Raw genomic sequence first — 18,085 nt, 5'->3', positions numbered from 1 at the left:
AGGTGTAGAGTAACAAATGAGATTTATGTTTTTTCTGTGGATCCAGCACTAGCTCTGTGACCATGGCAACTCATTTAAACTCTGTGCCTTAATGATCTGTGAAATGGAACCAATCTACCTGCTTTGTTGAATTCTTTATTTTGAAACACTTGAAAGAAAAGCTGAGTGGATATTAAGTTTTGCTGCAGTTCTAATTTGCAGAAACCTTAGTTTCTTAGGCCATTGGGGGGATAAGGTGATTAGACTCATACCATCATTGATAAATGTTTGTTGACTAGCTAGTATATAGTGGGTCCTACGCTAAATGCTTTGCCTATGTTATTGTGACTCTTCACACAGATATACCACATGTAGAAGTTAATCTTTCTATCTTCAAGATGCAGAAATCAAGGCTCAAGGAGGTTAAGTAACCTGCTCAGCCAATAAGTAGTGTAACCAAATCTGTTTGTCTTCAATGCTCTCTCTGACACTGGGCTGCTCTGCTCCATTGGAACTCTGCCTTGCTATCAATCCCCAAGCCTTCTCTCCTAAGTCTTTAGCTGAAGGCACTAGGAAATTGAAAATGAACTTCTTAAAGTTCCACCTCATTTCCCTTCTTTTCACCCTCTGGTGAAGAAGTTAATTGGGCAGCAAAGTGGCCAAAAGGCTGGCAGAAAGAAGAAATTACAGCAAAAGCAAAGGGCTTAAATCATCCACAAACTGGGCATTCGGCCTACAAGTCGTTGAGAATTGGCTGGACCCCTAAGTTAAATTTCTTATACTAGCAAAAAGTTATCTCTGATCTCTGAGCTAGTAAGCAGGGTGGGACAGCCACTCCTCCTGCTTTCTCGGGCAGGCCTGGCAGATCCCAGAGCTCCCACTGAGATGAAAGAGCTGACAGCCTGCTGCCTTGTTGATTTGATGTTGGGCCCGGAGGGAGTTTTGAAATTATCAGATGAAGGGTTGCGTTACTGTTCTATCCAGACATTTGTCCGACTCCATAACCAGAAGACTGGCCAGGAGGTGGTATTTGTTGCGGAGCCGGACAGCAAGAACGTGTACAAGTTTGAACTGGATACCTCTGAGAGAAAGCTCGAATTTGACTCTGCATCCGGCACCTACACTCTCTACTTGATCATCGGAGATGCTACTTTGAAGAACCCAATCCTGTGGAATGTGGTATGTGCCTCCATGTATCTTGACCCAGGCAAGAGCGGCTGTGCTGCAGTCAGCCACAGACAGCTCCTCTCCAGGGCATGGGCTCTCTACCCTGGCCCGCCCTGCCACCCAGGGCACACGCACTGTGAGGTGAGGGGCTGTGTGCTGTCCCCATTAGTAGTCTTAGGGGCATGCACATGGCCTGGCACGTCTTAGGGGTTTAATATATAGTGATTGAGGGAATGAATGATGTATAGATTTGCCCTCATGGGTTCTAGCAAATTTCTATAAAAGTAGTACTAGAAGAAGGTTTTCATAATACAGCAAAGCACTATGGGGGGGTACATAGATATGAGATAAAGGCTTTGGCCTTTGAGATATGGCGTGGCCTCACAGCGTGGGCCAGGGAAGGGCCTAAGATTTGAAATCCAATTCCAATTCAGGATGGTGTGGGACAGTGAATTGTGGGATATGCAAAATGCTAATTAACTAATAACCAACATCTGCAAGGTGTATTAATAGTTTACATAGTGTGTTTCACTTACATAACTCACTTTTGACTGGTGTGTTGAGAGAAAGCTTGAAAGACATGGCATTTGAACTAGGGAAGAATTGCAGGGGTTTATCAGAATAGTATCTGGGGGACTATAGATTGATTGCTGGGGTAACAACCTCCAGAAAAGCTTGAGGTGCTTTCAGTGAGATATGAGTTGGGTCCATTTTGCTGGAGCACCTGAATCTGGTCAAGAGCAGTAGGCGGTGAGGTTGGAAAGGTAGCAGAGGCCAAATTGCAGGCCTTGAGTGGTGGTTGGCTCCCTTTGCAAGACAAAGGGGCAGATGCATTTTCTTATGTTGTATTCAAAGCTCCTTTTCTTCTCTTGGACTTTGGGCTGCTTTTTGTATGAGAGCACATTTTCATTTCTTTTTTTTTTTTGGTCTGAGACTAAATTACACTTCCCAGGGACATGGAGCAGTTTCTGATTGCAACTGTAACAGCCTGAGTACCAGCTGGGATTTTTGTATTAGGCAGCTCTGTGGGGCTCACCAGACCAGTAGAAAATTGGAACTCTTGCTCTAAAAAGCATTTTCAACAAATACTTATCCTGTTCTTGAAATTTTTACTGCCTCAGTTTGTTGGCTAATGGATCAGAAGGGATTGGACTGCTTGGAGCTTCTTTCAGTTATGGTCCTGGACGTGAGTTAGGAGATACTGTCCTGCTGATGAGTTTCACCTCCTTCTCTGCCCCTGTGCCTCTAATGGCTGCATTTATTTTTTTAGGCTGATGTGGTCATCAGGTTCCCTGAAGAAGATGCTCCGTCGACTGTCCTGTCCAAGAACCTTTTCACCCCCAAACAGGAAATTCAGGTAGATCCCAGAGGGGTTCTTCACTAAACATTGAAGAGAAATGTGAAATGGACACAGTGAGAGAGGGCAGCAGACCCCTGGACACTGGCTCTGGTCCCTTCTTTTAACCTGTTTATATGATATTTTATAGTTTGGTCTTTGCCACCCTGTGGATCAGGCAGGGCAACTATCATCCCCATCCTAGTGCTGAAAAAACAGGCTCAAGCTGCCCACTGACCAGCTCCCAGAAAACAGATATTTGGAGACAAAATCAGAACCCGAATCTGTTTTTCCTAAACATGCAGGAGGTTTAGCCCTCAGATCACTGCTTGATACTACAGCACAGATGGGTTTGGCTTTGTTCCTCTCTGCTGCTGCATAGACCAGGGCTGATGGAGCCCACAGGTGGACAACTCAACTGGAGAACAGGGCTTTCCTCCCCTAGGCAAGCCCTTCCTCTCTCCCGGAACTCACTTTCCTTGCATACAAATATTAGCAATTCCTGCCCAGCCCAGCCCATAGGACTGTTGTGAGGATCAAAATAGTTCACAGATAAGGAAAGAAAAGCTTTGAAAAGTTTCTAAAGCAGTTTACAAAATAAACAATAATTATTAAACAGTTTGAGCACTGGTTAAAGAAACTGAGGTAGAGCCACTCGGTGGACTGTTTTGCAATCGTGAGAAATGATCATACTGCAGTCACGGGGAAATCCCCATTTGAATTAATGTTGAAGTGTTCCAAGCAGACTACTTACTCTGATTTCACTGTTAGAAAAAGGACAAGGGCCCAAAAGCTAGAGTAGTAGGATTTCTTTTTTAAAATCCTCCTAATGTTGCTATAGCATCGTTTAAGAATGTCAAATGCAGTTAAATAGTGGAAGGTATAAGCATGATGACAGAGGGTGCTGACTGATTTATAGGGTGGAGCAGGCAGCAGTGACTGCCACAGGCAATGTTAGAAGTCCCTTCATGACAGTGGCAGCAAAGAGGAGCTGAGGTTAAAATGTTGGGAACAGGAGTCTCAGGTGGAGGAGCTGCCTTGTTATGGAGCTGGGTTGGCTGGACATTGGCAAGCAAGAAAATTGTAAAATTTTAAATTATTATACACCAGTTAGCTAATTTAAGTTGGTTAGCAAAATATGATAATGCTTACCCTAAGAACCCAGAAGCATTATGAAATCCAGAGTCCTGCCTTGGATGTGTCACCCCAGCCATCCAAATACCCGGGCACCATCTTTGGTACTAGGCAAATGCTGCTTGATAGGTTGCATTCTCCAACCTCTAAATGGCAATATGTCTTGGAGGGAAAAAGAGGGTTGGTCAGGAGTAGTGAACTGGTGTCATGTCTTTGGAAGCAGACCTCTGGAAGCAGAAGCCCGTGTTGAGAAGAGGCAAAAGGCCAAGTGGCCACTCACGGCCAGGAGGTTTCAGCCTCTGGGAGGCATTTCCTCTTCTTGACTGTCATTGGCGTTTGGTTCCTAGTACATATACATGGCAGCCCCTGCTGGGAAGAGCACATTTTGAAATACTCCTGGCCTGTCTTCTTTTTGGCAGCACCTGTTCCGCGAGCCGGAGAAGAGGCCCCCCACGGTCGTGTCTAATACCTTCACTGCCCTGATCCTCTCGCCCTTGCTCCTGCTCTTCGCTCTGGTGAGTAGCTGTAATTAGCATGGGCAGCGTGTGTCTGGCGCCAGACTCAGCAGATGTAGCTGTTCCAAAGGAGGCTTTGTGCTCTGGCCTCAGCACAGCTCCAGAGGGGTCCAGCAGCTGTGACCCAAACCGATGGTCAAAAAATTTTAGAATAACTAAAATTCCCCATTATGGGGGAGCAACGAGAAAAACTGATCCATTATCAAGGGGCCTGAGAAAGTACCCAATAACCGTTAAAAATGGTAAAAGTGTATAGACGGGGATGCTCTGTAGGAACGTTCAGATGAGGTCAAGTGTGAAAAAAGCAAGACCGGATGCTAATAGCTATAGAAAAAGTGTGTACAGGGGCTGTGTATTTCAGCACTGTTTGGAGCATAAAACTATAAACAACGTAAAGTCCTCATAAAAGCAAGTGTTAAATAAATTATGTACATCCATACAGTGGAATAATATGCAGCTCATTAAAAGAATGGATAGATTTATGTACTTGTCAACCGATATGACAAGGTTGCCAAGATGTCCTATTGAGTGAAGAAGGCAAGGGGTAGGATAGTATGTTTAGTACAATGCTCTTTGTTTAAAAACCTTAAAAAGGCATCATGTATTAGTGTTGGTCACCTCTATGGAGGGGGCCTTTTAGGGAGTATAGAAGAAGGTCATTTTTACGTTTTATACTTTAATGTACTGTTTGAATTCTTTTTTTAACCAACTTTTTTTCCCCTTGTCTCTTTTTAAAAAATTATAAGCATAGATGCACATCCTCAAAGTTCAGAGAATTTTGAGAACTGTATGGAAAACTCATTAGATCTTACTTTTGGAAAGTTGCTTGTGTTCCTAATTCATTCATTGATTTTAATAAAATTATTGGTCAATCTAAATCTGGAAGGCATGCCACAAGCTTTCAGGAACCAGACCTAGGGTATGGGCACCTGTTCCTTTGAGTGATCAGAATTTCAAAAAGCATGGAACCCACAGCCAGAGCATGTGCATCCTCCCAACTGCCGGTGGGTTTATCTCACCAGTACTTAGAGAAATTAGCAGCGGTGCCAGTTACTTCGTCACAAATACAGTTTCTGACCTTTCAGCCTCATGGTTTCACCTGTTTTAAAATAGAAAAGTTTGCTGTCATTAAAAATGATGTTCAGGGCTTCCCTGGTGGCACAGTGGTTGAGAATCTGCCTGCCAATGCAGGGAACACGGGTTCGAGCCCTGGTCTGGGAAGATCCCACATGCCTCGGAGCAACTAGGCCCGTGAGCCACAACTACTGAGCCTGTGCGTCTGGAGCTTGTGCTCCGCAACAAGAGAGGCCGCGACAGTGAGAGACCGAGCACTGCGATGAAGAGTGGCCCCCGCTCGCCGCAACTAGAGAAAGCCCTCGCACAGAAACGAAAACCCAACACAGCCAAAAATAAATAAATAAATAAATAAAATTAAAAAAAAAAAAAAAAACAACTAAAAAAAAAAAAAAAATGATGTTCAGGTTTGAATTACCCAAGTGCATTTGAGAGCAGGTGTTGGAATGCCTTTCTGAAGAAAAAAGGGAACAGTTTTTCCTGAGGACTTATAATAGGGTGGTCGTCACTGGGAAAAATACCCTGTTCTTCAGGTATGCATGAACTTTTAAGCCCTTAGGGCTGTTTATTGGATTAGCATTGGCATGGCATGTGTTGCCTCCCTTTCAAGTTCTAATGTCTTTTTAATTTATTTCTCCCCATCGTTCAGTGGATCCGGATTGGTGCCAATGTCTCCAACTTCACTTTTGCTCCTAGCACGATTATCTTTCACCTGGGACATGCTGGTAAGCGCCCCAGGCTGCTAATTCCATTTAACCTCCTTTGACATTTTGCCTTCCTACGCAAAAGCCCTGTTAAGTAGACCCACAACCTATTAACTATAATGACTTAATAGCATAACATTTCCCTCTTCCTCCTGGCCTTTTACGACAGTTAATACGATGATAAACCTGTTTGGCCCATCAGCTTAGAACAGCTGTCATTATATTGGGTTTCATTGTACTAGGCTGCCGTTGGCAGGCCGTTTTACCCTTATTTAATAGCTCTGTTCATTTCCAGAGATTACTCACTTATTGTATCTTTACATTGAGCCATCTTCCTGAGTGAACAGCATTAATGCAGTTTCCAAAGGTTATCTTCCCCCAACATATCCATCTTCACACTTGCTAGCGGCTGTGTCTGGACAGTAGTAGAAAACAGTCCCTTCCACAGTCAGACATGCTGTCCTGCATTGTTCTCTTGAGAACTTAGAACCTAAATGTTACAAGACAGTAAATTCACAAATCAGTTAGGCATTTCAGAAACTTTTGATACTATTGAATTGGTGACCCTTGCATTTCACTGAGACTTTAATATTCTTTTCTGATTTCTTTGACTCTTTCAGGAGTCACCCTCTCCGTGTCCATAGTGTGCTGATTCTGTAGGGGTCCACAGACGAATCCCTTGAAACTCTAGGCAAATGTATATCTCTGTTTTCCTGGGGAAAGAGAGAGTCTGTAACTTTGATCAAAATTCTAACAGTGGTCCATGACCTCAGAAAGGGCTAAGAACCCCTGCTGTAGTTCATCTGTCATCCTTCTGGACAGAATTGACAGGATGACCTTTCTCTCCAGCCCAGTTAACTGAATTTGAGTGATAGCCCTCCCGGGTCAGGCTGAGAACAAAACCTGAATATAAATTTATTTAGAGCCATGACTTTTTTTGGCCAGAGTGCTTTTTGTGTACATTCCCTCATTTGATTCTCATCACAACCCTGACGGGGGTGACCAGGGTAGGAATTATGATCCTTGTTTGATGGGTGAGAGAATTTAGGCTCAGAGAAATTAAGTGGCTGCGAAGGGCAGAGCCTGGGCCAGAACCCAGGGTTCTCAGTGCCCAGACCTGAGCCCCTTTGACTAAACCTTCCTCCTCTGTCCTCCTTGCTTCCTTCCTAGTCACAGTGGCAAATTAGCCCTAAAAATTTTTTTAATGAAAAGAAAAATGATTCATTTCTTTAATCCTATGGGCTTTCATTCAGAATTTAAAAAATCAACTGAATCCCAAATATAACATGACATAACTTAAAAAACAAACAACAACAAAACCTGCGTTAAAGAACAAAGATGCAAGCTGGAATGTGGAACCAAGTAGCTGAGATCTGGTTTTTACCTCTGGATTCCTTGGTAGCCAAGGCTGAGAAGCAAGTATATTGAGCTGTTTATTTTCTGGCATCAGATAAAAGGAATAAAACAAGCTGGTCTATAAATACAGACCTCTTAGGATCTGCAGTTTCTGGCTTCTAACTGACCTCTGCTCAGGGCAATGTCACTGTTTTACTTAATTGGCTATCATGACGCCTGTCCTTGTAGCTATGCTGGGGCTCATGTATGTCTACTGGACGCAACTCAACATGTTCCAGACCCTGAAGTACCTGGCCATCTTGGGCAGCTTGACGTTTTTGGCTGGCAATCGCATGCTGGCCCAGCAGGCAATCAAGAGGTAAGGTTGGGGACGGGCTAGGGACCCAGAGTGGGATTAGAAATATTGTTGTCAGCTCTGTCCACCCAGCTCTTTGAACAACGGTATGTGGCAAAATGATTCATGTCCTTAGGGGCCAGTGTGACACCTTAATCCAGCCCAATACAGAAGCCTTTTTAAATCAGAAAAGAGCCTTGGTGATAAGTTTTAAATATGTTAAAACCACAACAATTTATGCCCTGGCACATTAAAACAAGAGAAGAAAATAATTGCTTTATGAAGATTAAAATGGGTTAGGACAGGTGGCAGAAGGTTGTTGTTAGTGTGCTGGCTGTGTAACAGTTTTCTCCTCTGCTACCGCAGAAAACCCTTTTCTGCCCTCCTCCCGCGCCCCCGAGAAGGACCCTTCTGCAACCACAGCAGCCTCCCGGAGCTCTTCCTCCTAAGTATGAGGTCCATGCTCTTCCCCCCAGAAACCACGTCGGGCTTTACAGAGGCCCCCAGCAGGGAGCACTGCTCAGTGGCCCGCATCACATCCCCAAGAACCAGACAAACTTAGGTTCACACAAATGGTCAGGTCCCCCCGCAATGGCAGCTCGCTGGCAGCTTGACTTTCGAACCTGGATTAGAAGCAAATTTAAATGTCACGTAGGTGTTTCTCATTGATTTGACTTTATTAGAACTTGGGTGATTTCAGCCACGTAAAGGTCAATAAGAAAAGGTCAGAATTGCTTTCACCTTTGGAAGTTCACCGTTTCAGACGTGCCCTACTTTCTCGTCTCCAGCACTTTTGCTGGAAGAATGTGACACGATAGTGTTAGCCCCCCAGTGTGGCTGCCAGTTAAGTTGGTCACATCAGAGAGAGGCTTGCTCAGAGACTGTTGTGGGCGGGAGAGCCCCACGTCTCCTCCCTGCCTGAGCCTCCGTGGAGCTCTCCGAGTGCCTCACCGTGGATACCGGCCCCAGCGTGCTCCCTGCCCCGCCTGTGGTCGTCCAGATTGCGCTAGAGCTTCCCTTAGCACCAGCAGTGGCCACTGGCTCACTTCTCTGCCCCTCCAGCAGCCTGAACTTGGCGGCTCTGCACTGCGTCTGAGAAAGAGCCAGGACTCAGCTGTTTTCTCTGAGCAGAGCCCTGTTCCCTCAGAGCAGCCCGTCCAGGCCCCGGGGAGCCAAGAGGCTGTCCTCTGCTGAGTTCACTCTTTTCTGGAAGTTGCCCACACAAGACGAACAAGATTAAGGAGAGATGGGAGTGGGAACCATTTGATTTAGATCCTGCTCAGCGGGAGTTCCTAGTCTGGAAGGCTAACATTGTGTACACTTTCTGGGGAGGAAGACCATGGTTCTCATCCCACCCTCCATCCTATATAGAAAGTCACAGCCCACTCTGTTGCCGTCTTCCTGAGTCCTAGAGCAAGCTCTGCCCCTGGGGAAAACGGTGACTCTAACAGAAGCTCTGGTCGGGTGTTTGCCATTTCTTTCCTCAGCTTATTTCTCTTCTTACTGTCCTTTCTTGACTCTCAAACCCTCTTTCCTTTGGCAGGATCGCTGCAGAGCAGAGCAGTAGATTGGCAAAATATAGGACACTACGGTAAAGATGAAGGGCGACTCATCCCAGGAACAGGGCCCCTTTCCATCTTGCCCACCTCATGCATGTCAGTTATTTATCTGATTTTCAGCACACTTGTTCCTCCCCATCCCTCCCTAAGCCGAAGCTGAGTTCTGAGGCCATTTCCCCACTTGCTGGACCAAGCTGTAACTGGACCAGGGCAAAAGCCAAAGCTTCCTGGGTTAGCCTAGTTGATGGTAACTTTGCAGCAGAGCAGCTCTGACCTGACTTTGACTGTAAGGCTCCATCCTCCCTTGTGTCCCACGGGGTACTTTATAGACACAGCCCCTCTCTGTGTTCATAGGAGAACAGAGTTGAGGATAGACAGATTCAACCTTGGACTTCTTAAAAGGGGACACACATCCCCCCCCCCCCATTCAGGACATCTAAATTCATTAAATGATGGTCCCATGGCAAATCCTGGCACACCTTGTCACTGTTCTAGGCCTTTTAGTAATATTAACCTCTGATTGGGCCAAACAGTGTGGTTTGGTGAGACACTAAATTATGAAGACTGATGGCCACAGATCAAAGCCAGCATCATCAAAACCCAGGTTCCTAGAGCTCAGGATACATGGTTCAGGGCAGCTCCCTGTGTGACTAAAATGTCAAGTGAAATATCACCCGTTCTCCATTGTGTCAGTCCTAGGATGAGGATGGGAGTGGAGGAAGGTGAAGGGAGGGAAGGAGAAGAGAGTGTCTGATGCTTCACTGATCAGCTCCTTTAGACCAAGGATTGGCAAAAGTTTTCTAGAAAGAGCCAGGTGATAGTACTTTAGACTTTGCAGGCCATACGGTCTCTGTTACAACTACTCAACTCTGCCACTATAATGTGAGAGCAGCCATAGCCCACGTAAACAAACCCGCATGGCCATGTTCCAACGAAACTTTGTTTTCAAAAACAGGTGGTGGGCTGCATCTGGCCCGTGGGGCACAGTTTGTTGACCCCTGTACTAGACCAACAAAGAGGAGGGAGGTATTTGAGTTTTCAAGTCATGTTCCCTCTCGTCCTTTGCCATGGAAATGGCTTTCCCTGCCAAAGCAACAAAGCCATCTAATTTTCACTCCTCTGAAAATAGGAGTAATCAACAAAAGCATAGAATGTAGAGCCTTTTTCACTGATGTGTGAACGTAAGCTGGAACATCTAGTTCTCAACACAGAAAGCGACTACATTTGTTTTGGTTTTGTTTTTTCAGGATTAATTCATATACAGTAAAATTCACCCTTGTTAGTGTACAATTCTGTGAATCTTGAAAGACGTAGTAGACAGTCTTGTAAACACTACCTCAGCCAAGGTACAAACTTATTTCCACACTCCAACGAGCTCCCGTGTCTCTTTGTGGTCTGTCCCTTCTCCCCACCCGCCATTCCTTAGCCTTATCTATTTGGTTTTGTCCTGAATTATAGTTGCTCTCGCTGAGATTTGCTTTCAGAACTAGTCCTTTCTGCTAAGTAGTGAGCTCTTTAATTCTTTAAAACTAACTGGATTGGTTTTGTTTTTCTTGATTTTTAGATAGTCTGCCCCCACCCTGCTACCCCCAAACCATACTGCTTGAGAAAGAGGAAAGTCACTTGATCATTTGGACATTTGGGACTTCCTGAGGTTGGGACCTTGTCTTTTAGAGGAAAGTCCCTAGTAGCCAAGTGTTTTTGATCTGAGAACAGGTATCGATTTGATCAGGCGTAACAGAGGGCTAATTTCTTAGCTAAGATGGAGGCTTGTGGGTCACTACCCTTTCTGCTGTTCTTATTTCATAATTAACGCTGTCCTCTCTGCATGAACGTTTCGGAACACACACACTTTTTTTCTTTTTTGGCCGCACCACGTGGCTTGTGGGATCTTAGTTCCCCGACCAGGGATCGAACCCGTGTCCCCTGCAGTGGAAGCTCAGAGTCCTAACTACTGGACCGCCACGGAATTCCTGGAACACACACCTGGGAACCTCTGAATGCTGGCAGAGAATTAGGGGCACTCACTTTGGTCCTCAGGATGAGTTCCATGCCTGTGCATGCGTGCCGCTTGGAACTGTTGATTAATTGGTTTGGAGCCTGCCATTCTGCAAGACCGCCTTGTCATCACATCAGCTCTCACCACTGGGGACAGCTGCCTGCTGAGGACGGCATGTGTGTGAGCACCTTGCTTCTGCTCACCAGAACCGTCTGAATCACTTACTTGGTGCTGTCACCCTCTGGTTGCACAGTGTCTGTCCAGATTGTCATTTCCCTTCTTGTGTTTCCCCGTCACTTCCTGGAGTCTAGCGGGGGGCAGCCATGGAGAAAGAAGGAATAAAGAGAGTTAGTGTTTTTATCCCCTCTTAAACTTTTTCTGTGAGCTGAGTCCAGTTTTTGAGAATCATTCTTTCTTAAGTTTAGACATCGAGTCTGATCACTGACAAGAACATGACCACATGGTAGGAATGTGGTGCAGATTTCTGTACCGAAAGGTCAGAATGTCATCTTCAAGCTACGTGAGGGCATGTGTTGTTTGGCAGACCTGGAGTCTGGGAAATTGAAGACGAGCATTCTTCTATTCATCTAGTTGAAATGTACAGTGTCTTTTTGGCCTTGTACTGTGAGAGGTGTGCCTGGAATTACCTCATCTTGTGTTTTCACATACCACACTTAGGTATCATCAGGTGTGTTTCATCGTTTATTTAAGATGTTGTCAGCTTTAGTTCGAGCTATCTGTCTTATATTCTTTTGTGAAATGAGATGGGGCATAAATAGAATTAATAGATGAATGATTGTTCCCTTATAAATGGGATCTCCTAGTACCTTGGTCTCTCTGTTGTCACCAGTTAGGAGCTGCAACACTGAATTGAAATCTTCAATAATTTTGTGTTTGTCTCCATTTTCTTTCAGAACAGCACATTAGTTCCAGAAAAAGGAAGGAAATTCTGAAAGCTGAAGTGAATATCAAGAAAAGGAGTCAAGAATAATTCATAGTTTGAGAAGAGGAATGAAAAAAAACCTTTATTTAAAAAGAAAAAAGTCAAAATTGTTTTGCTTGTTTTTCTGTTTGCCCAACACAGAGCAGGTACCTGTGAGCCCAGATACTCTGTTTCTTTGGCATGGTGCCCTAGCACGATGCTGTGAATATTCCAACTTACTCACATGTTGCATTGAAAAGTTGAAATCTGTAATTAATCTGTTATGGAATAAAGAGAATAACAGGAATGAAGACCTGAGAGTTTCTTCCGGTACTTTGGGGCTGATTGGATCCCCGGGGCATGTAACATGAGGCCTTCGTTGGGAAGTGTGCTTGACACAGTGGCCGGGGTGTTTCTCCAGGACGTTTTACGTTGGTCCTTCTCACCTCTTTCTATTTTTTTTTTTTTTTTTTTTGGCCGTGCCACGTGGCATGTGGGAGCTTAGTTCCCCGACCAGGGATCGGACTCGTGCCCCCTGTCACCTCTTTCTTAGCAGAGCTGAGGATTACCTGGAAAAGCCAGCATCCTTTCTTCATCTCCAGCACTGGATACCAACTATGTCCTGTCGATATCTGAAGACCCCTCTGCTTTTGCCTTGAAAGTTTGGTCTTGGCGTGCAGTGGGGAAGGGAAGGGACTATCTTAAAAGAAGGCTGAGCCCATGAGTTATCTTAGGTTCTTAGAGGGACACATGCATCTCAAGAATGCCCCTTTGGAAGTTGTGCCCGGGACGACCATTACATGGAGGTTATACGATATCACTTAGAGAAGTAATATTGAGCAGTGTTTATGTGTGCAGACTTCAGTGTTGGGCAGGCCTACTGTTACCACTTACACGCTGAAGGACTTTGGGCAAGTGGCTTAATGTCTCTAAGCCTCCTTTTTTTTCTTCCATAAAAGATAATAACAGTACCTCCTCATATGGCTGAAAGAGTTTCATGCATCTGAAGTGCTTGGCTCAGTGCTTGGCATCTGTCCTAATTGGCCCATAGTTATGTACTTTGGCTCATTGCCTCTACTATTAATTGAAACATAATAGTAGATAACTTTTGAAATGCAGGTAATCCTAGGAGTATTTATTGAGTTTGGGGGGTAGAAATTATTTTAATCAGAGTGCTTTCTAACATAGCTGGACTTGCCCCTTCAAAATGGGGATTTTAATTGGGAAAGAGGAAAGGAGATTCTGGAACTTTGACTAGTTCTGAATGGGACTCTGCAGGGAAGAGACCAATATGGGCAATAACAGGGGTGCCTCTAAGATAGGAAGGAGACCTCACCTTTCCCAGAGGTTGCAAACCGGTGGCCCATGTTTTATTTGATCCATAGTGTTTTTTGGGTTTTTAAAATTGAGTTAGTTGCTAACATTTACAAATTGAGAAAATTCATATAAAAATCCAATTTGGGGACTTCCCTCGTGGCACAGTGGTTAAGAATCCGCCTGCCAGTGCAGGGGACACGGGTTCGAGCCCTGGTCCGGGAGGATCCCGCATGCCATGGAGCAACTAAGCCCATGAGCCACAACTACTGAGCCCGCGTGCCACAACTACTGAAGCCCGCACGCCTAGAGCCCGTGCTCCGCAACAAGAGAAGCCACCGCAATGAGAAGCCTGCGCACCGCAACGAAGAGCTGCCCCTGCTCGCCGCAACTAGAGAAAGCCTGTGTGCAGCCACGAAGACCCAGCGCAGCCAAAGATAAATAAATTTATAAAAATAAGTAAAATAAATAAATTTATTTAAAAAAAATCCAATTGGGGGTTTGGGATTCTCTGGAAAAAGAAAATCAGAGCCGGCAACATTGGGCCTGATTCCTGTATGACAACAATCAGCTGAAGCTGAAGAGCATCTGCTGCCTTTGGGTTGGGCCTGCACTCTCCAGTCTGCCACAGTCCTGCCCCCAAGGGTTCCACCTACTCTGGCATCGGTCCTCCCAGCAACTTCGCGCGATTGGTACCTGCCTGGCTCCTGTAGACGTATGACTTTGAAAGCCTTGCTTTTACATTTTAGCTTCTTATCCCACCCTGATGGGAAAAGGTGATGTTGGTCTCCCACTGCTGTTGGGTGGCTCCTAGTGTCCCTGCTTATGGCTGCTGCGACCTCAGCAGCTCAGAGTGGTGGGGAAGGGAGGAGAGCAGGAGACCCACCCACCTGGTACTGTCGCATCTGTATAGTTCTGGAAGACAGACTGGTTGAGGCCTGCTGGACAGAGGTGTAGAGAAGAGACAGTAGAGCCTGAGCGTAGAAGTGCAGTGGTTGAAGGGCAGGAGATCAGGAAACGGCTTCCTGGAGAAGGGGCTGGCAGGGCTCAGGGGCGCCATGGCTGGTTCCGGGCTGGCCTGCAGATCTAGAGGAGCTGGGGAATAAAGCACAGCAGACATTTGCTACATGCCAGGCTCTGTGCTTGGTCCAGCTGTGGCAGTGAGCAAGACAGATTGTTCCCTGCCCTTGGTCCACTTATATCCCGGAGGGGACAAGGGAAAGGGAGCAGAGTAATCACAAATCTGAAAAGGAATATTTATCTAGAGGGGTTGGGAAGGCTCAAGCTGACAATCGAAGGAAAAGAGACAGTCTTTGCAGAGCTGGGGAAGAACATTCTAGGCAGAGAAGCAACATACGCAAAGGTTCTGAGGCAAGAGCTTGGCGTATCTGAACTGAAAGCAGGCCAGGGTAACTAGGGCGGAGCTAGCAAGGAAGAGAGTATCCTTGGAAGCCATAACAAATATGGATTTTAAGGGCCGTGGTAAAGGGGATAGATTTTATTTTAAGACTTGACAGCAAATTAAGGGAACTTGAATTTTATGCTGAGATATAGCAGAGGCAGAAACAGCTCGTATGCTGTCTTTCTGGCCCTACCCACTGGGAGAAGCCTCTTGAAGGCTGCAGGAGAGAGTCTGCTTGCTTCTAGCCTTGTGGTGGATCTGGGGAGGCTGCAGTTGAGAACAGGCCTAATGAAATCCACTGGATTTGTTGCTCAAATTATTTGCTACTAGCAAAGATCCTTTGCTTGACCAAACTTTAGTCAGGATCCTGAAATTTCTCCCACGCCCATCTGTACTCTTTCTTTTAAAATCTAGTTTTAGCAAGAACCCTGCTAAGCAGTTTAACCAGACCCTCCCACCTCCATGTCTGATCACCCTGATATGTGGTCAGATTCCTCACCCTCCACCATCTCCCAGGTGATGTCTGATCTTCCTGGCCTATCTTCAGCCAGAATCCTGTTAGGTCAGCTTAGCTAGAATCCCCTTACCCCTGATGTATCTTCTTGGTAAGTTTCCATCCACTGATTCTACCCTGCTCCTTGGCTATCAGTTCCCACTAGACCATGCTGTATTCAGAATTGAGCCCACTTCTATATGAGGTCTCTTTCCCCCTATTGCAGTAGTCCTGAATAAAATCTGTTTTTACCTCTTTAACTGCTGTGCAGCTCTGGTTTTCATTTGACACCACAGTACTGCCTGGGCCTTGCCTTCTGTATAAAGAGTACCCAGCACAACAGGTCAGAGTCCAACGGACCTTTCTTCAACCCCCTGGGCCTTAGTTTCTTATCAGTAAAAATGGGATAATACCTCTGAGGGCTTTATAAGGATTAAATGAGGTCGCATCCAAAACACAGACTACAGTGTGTGGCACTGACATTGACTCAGAGTTTTCTTGGATTAGTATAGATATTACCATTGTTATTTCCTGTGTGTCGTTGGCAGGAGCCCAGTAAGCAGTTTGTACCAGGTCCACGTTTCTTTGTTGGTTGGTTGAATTCACTTGCTTCCCCAGCTGTCATTTCCTGAAGGACCTGGAGGCTTGAAACAACACAGGAGCACTGTCCTGGACTCAGGAGTCTGTTCCAAGCTTTGCCCCCTCCGAGCTGTAGGACCGACCTCTTACCTCTGCTCTGCCCTCCCCCAAGTGCTGTGGTAGGGAGCACATGAAGCAATGGATGGGAAACCCCTTTGTGAACTTTAATATAAACATAAGGGATTATCATAAGCAACAAGTCCCCCATTGATTAGAGCATTTCTTTAGGGAAAAAAAAAAAATAATAGCACTCCATCTTAAGTGGGACCCCAAAGGAACGGGAAGCTCCCAGTCCCTCTGTGAGGAGGGTTTAAGTCCTGTAAGCTGCCATTAGTGTCGTAGTTAATGGAGATAAAGCACCGGAATTGTTGCCATCACGGTCTTTTCCTTTATAACGGCATTCACCTCGAAAACCACAAGTGGCAGCGGGGCCCAGTGGTCGTTATTTCATTTGAAAAACTCATTGGAAGTTGAGAGAGCCCTCAGTCTTTGCTTTTGTTGGGCCAGGCGGAGGAAAGAGCTGAGCAGGTGGGTCTGGGGGAAGGAAGGGGGGGCTCGGGCTGGCCTGGCGAAACCACCATTCAGCAGCCTCCTCCTTTGTTCTCCTTCCTTGGCAGGTTCTCGGCCAGCCCGCTCAGCTTGGTTGAAGTGGACCGCGGCCCTCAAAGGCCAGCCTTCTCTTCTGAAGGGGGCTTTTGTTCCCCATTGTTGGTTTTGTCTCCTCCACGGAGCCACGGTGGCCCCCCGCAGAGCCTTTCCCACGCTTCACATTATTTCTTGGAGGGCAAACTGGGGGCTCCCAGAGAGAGCAGGTGGTCTGAACCCGGTGAAGCCCCGAGCTGGCTTTACAGCCCTGGTGTGGGAGATGGGCCCATGGGGATGCGGGTCCAGCACTGTGTGTGCCAGGTCGGAAAAGGCCGGAGATGGGACTGCTCACCTCTGAGTCCCCATCAACTCTGAGATGCTACAAATCTTCTCGTACTTTTAATCCAAACACACATCCCATCAACCAGACGTTTCACGTTTTTTTTTTTTAGATTTAATTTACTTATAGTAAGATGCACAAATCTTAAGTGTATAGCTCAATGAATTTTTACATCTAACTACGCTAGTGTAACCATTACCCAAGTCAAAATATAGAACCTTTTGATCCCGTCTCGGAAAGTTCGGAATCTAAGAAGAGGCTATGTGTGGGGTGCTGTGTGGTGGTGTAGGTGATGTGTGTGGGTATCTGGCCCAGGTGAAACTGTTCATGAATAGAAAAAGTTGGGTAATCACCGACATAGGTACATCTGGTCAGTGGCTTCAGCTCTCTGCTTCCCTTTATAGCAAAACTTCAAAGAATTGTCTCTACCAGTGCTGTCCAATAGAAATGTAATGCAAGCCCCATAGGTGATTTGAAATTTTCTAGTAACCATAACAAATAAGTAAGAAACAGGTGAAATTCAATTTTAATATTTTATTTAACCCAATCTATTCAAAATATTATTTTAACATGTAATCAATACAAAAAACATTGCTGAGATATTTTGTATTCTTTTTTCATACTGTCTTTGAAATCCACTTAAAGCACATCTCAGTTGACATTAGCCACCTTTCAGCAGCCATATGTGTTCAGTGACCACCATATTGGGCAGCCAGGTCTATACTCACCAGCTCTGACTCCTCTCCTGCCATTTTCTCTCTTTTTTTTTTTAAGATTTTTTTGATGTGGACCATTTTTTAAAAGTCTTTATTGAATTTGTTACAATATTGCTTCTGTTTTATGTTTTGGTTTTTTTGACCATGAGGCATATGTGGGATCTTGGCTCTCCGACCAGGGATCAAACCTGCACCCACTGCATTGGAAGGCAAAGTCTTAACCACTGGACCGCCAGGGAATTCCCCTACCATTTGCTCTTGAACCCACTCGAGTCAGACTTTTGCCTCCACCATCGACCCAATTTGTTCTTGCCAAGGTCATCAGTGGTTTCCACGGTCATTTTCACGTTCAATTCTCAGCTGACTTGACCCATCATCAGCATTTGGTACAGTAGATCATTCCCTTCTCAAAACGCTTTCTTCAGTTGGCTTCTGGAATTTCTCTCTTGTAGTTTTCCTGTTATCTCACTGCCTGTTCCTTCTCAGTCTCCTTTGCTGGTTCCTCATCTTTCCTCCA

At 45.5% G+C, this 18,085-nt stretch overlaps 1 protein-coding gene across 3 annotated transcripts in view; it reads left to right on the top strand.

Moving 5' to 3' along the window:
• The window catches only part of RPN2 (ribophorin II), a 55,497-nt gene extending 43,107 nt beyond the window's left edge, over positions 1-12,390 (top strand). For 2 of the 3 annotated variants that reach the window (XM_082430183.1, XM_082430184.1), the window contains exons 12-18: positions 964-1,158; positions 2,417-2,503; positions 4,036-4,131; positions 5,855-5,930; positions 7,494-7,623; positions 9,143-9,190; positions 12,072-12,390. In XM_082430183.1, coding sequence (XP_082286309.1) covers positions 964-1,158; positions 2,417-2,503; positions 4,036-4,131; positions 5,855-5,930; positions 7,494-7,623; positions 9,143-9,190; positions 12,072-12,084 — 645 coding nt within the window. In that variant the 3' untranslated portion in view covers positions 12,085-12,390. The remainder of the gene's footprint in view (positions 1-963; positions 1,159-2,416; positions 2,504-4,035; positions 4,132-5,854; positions 5,931-7,493; positions 7,624-9,142; positions 9,191-12,071) is intronic. The other variant, XM_082430185.1, reaches the window with a different exon arrangement.
• The last annotated feature ends 5,695 nt before the right edge of the window (positions 12,391-18,085 follow it).

The sequence above is a fragment of the Balaenoptera physalus genome, assembly GCF_965194825.1.
Source record: "Balaenoptera physalus genome assembly, chromosome: 16".
NCBI classification, from domain to species: Eukaryota; Metazoa; Chordata; class Mammalia; order Artiodactyla; family Balaenopteridae; genus Balaenoptera; species Balaenoptera physalus.
Note: the sequence above shows the minus strand (reverse complement) of the source record. Positions and strands in the feature narration are given on the sequence as shown.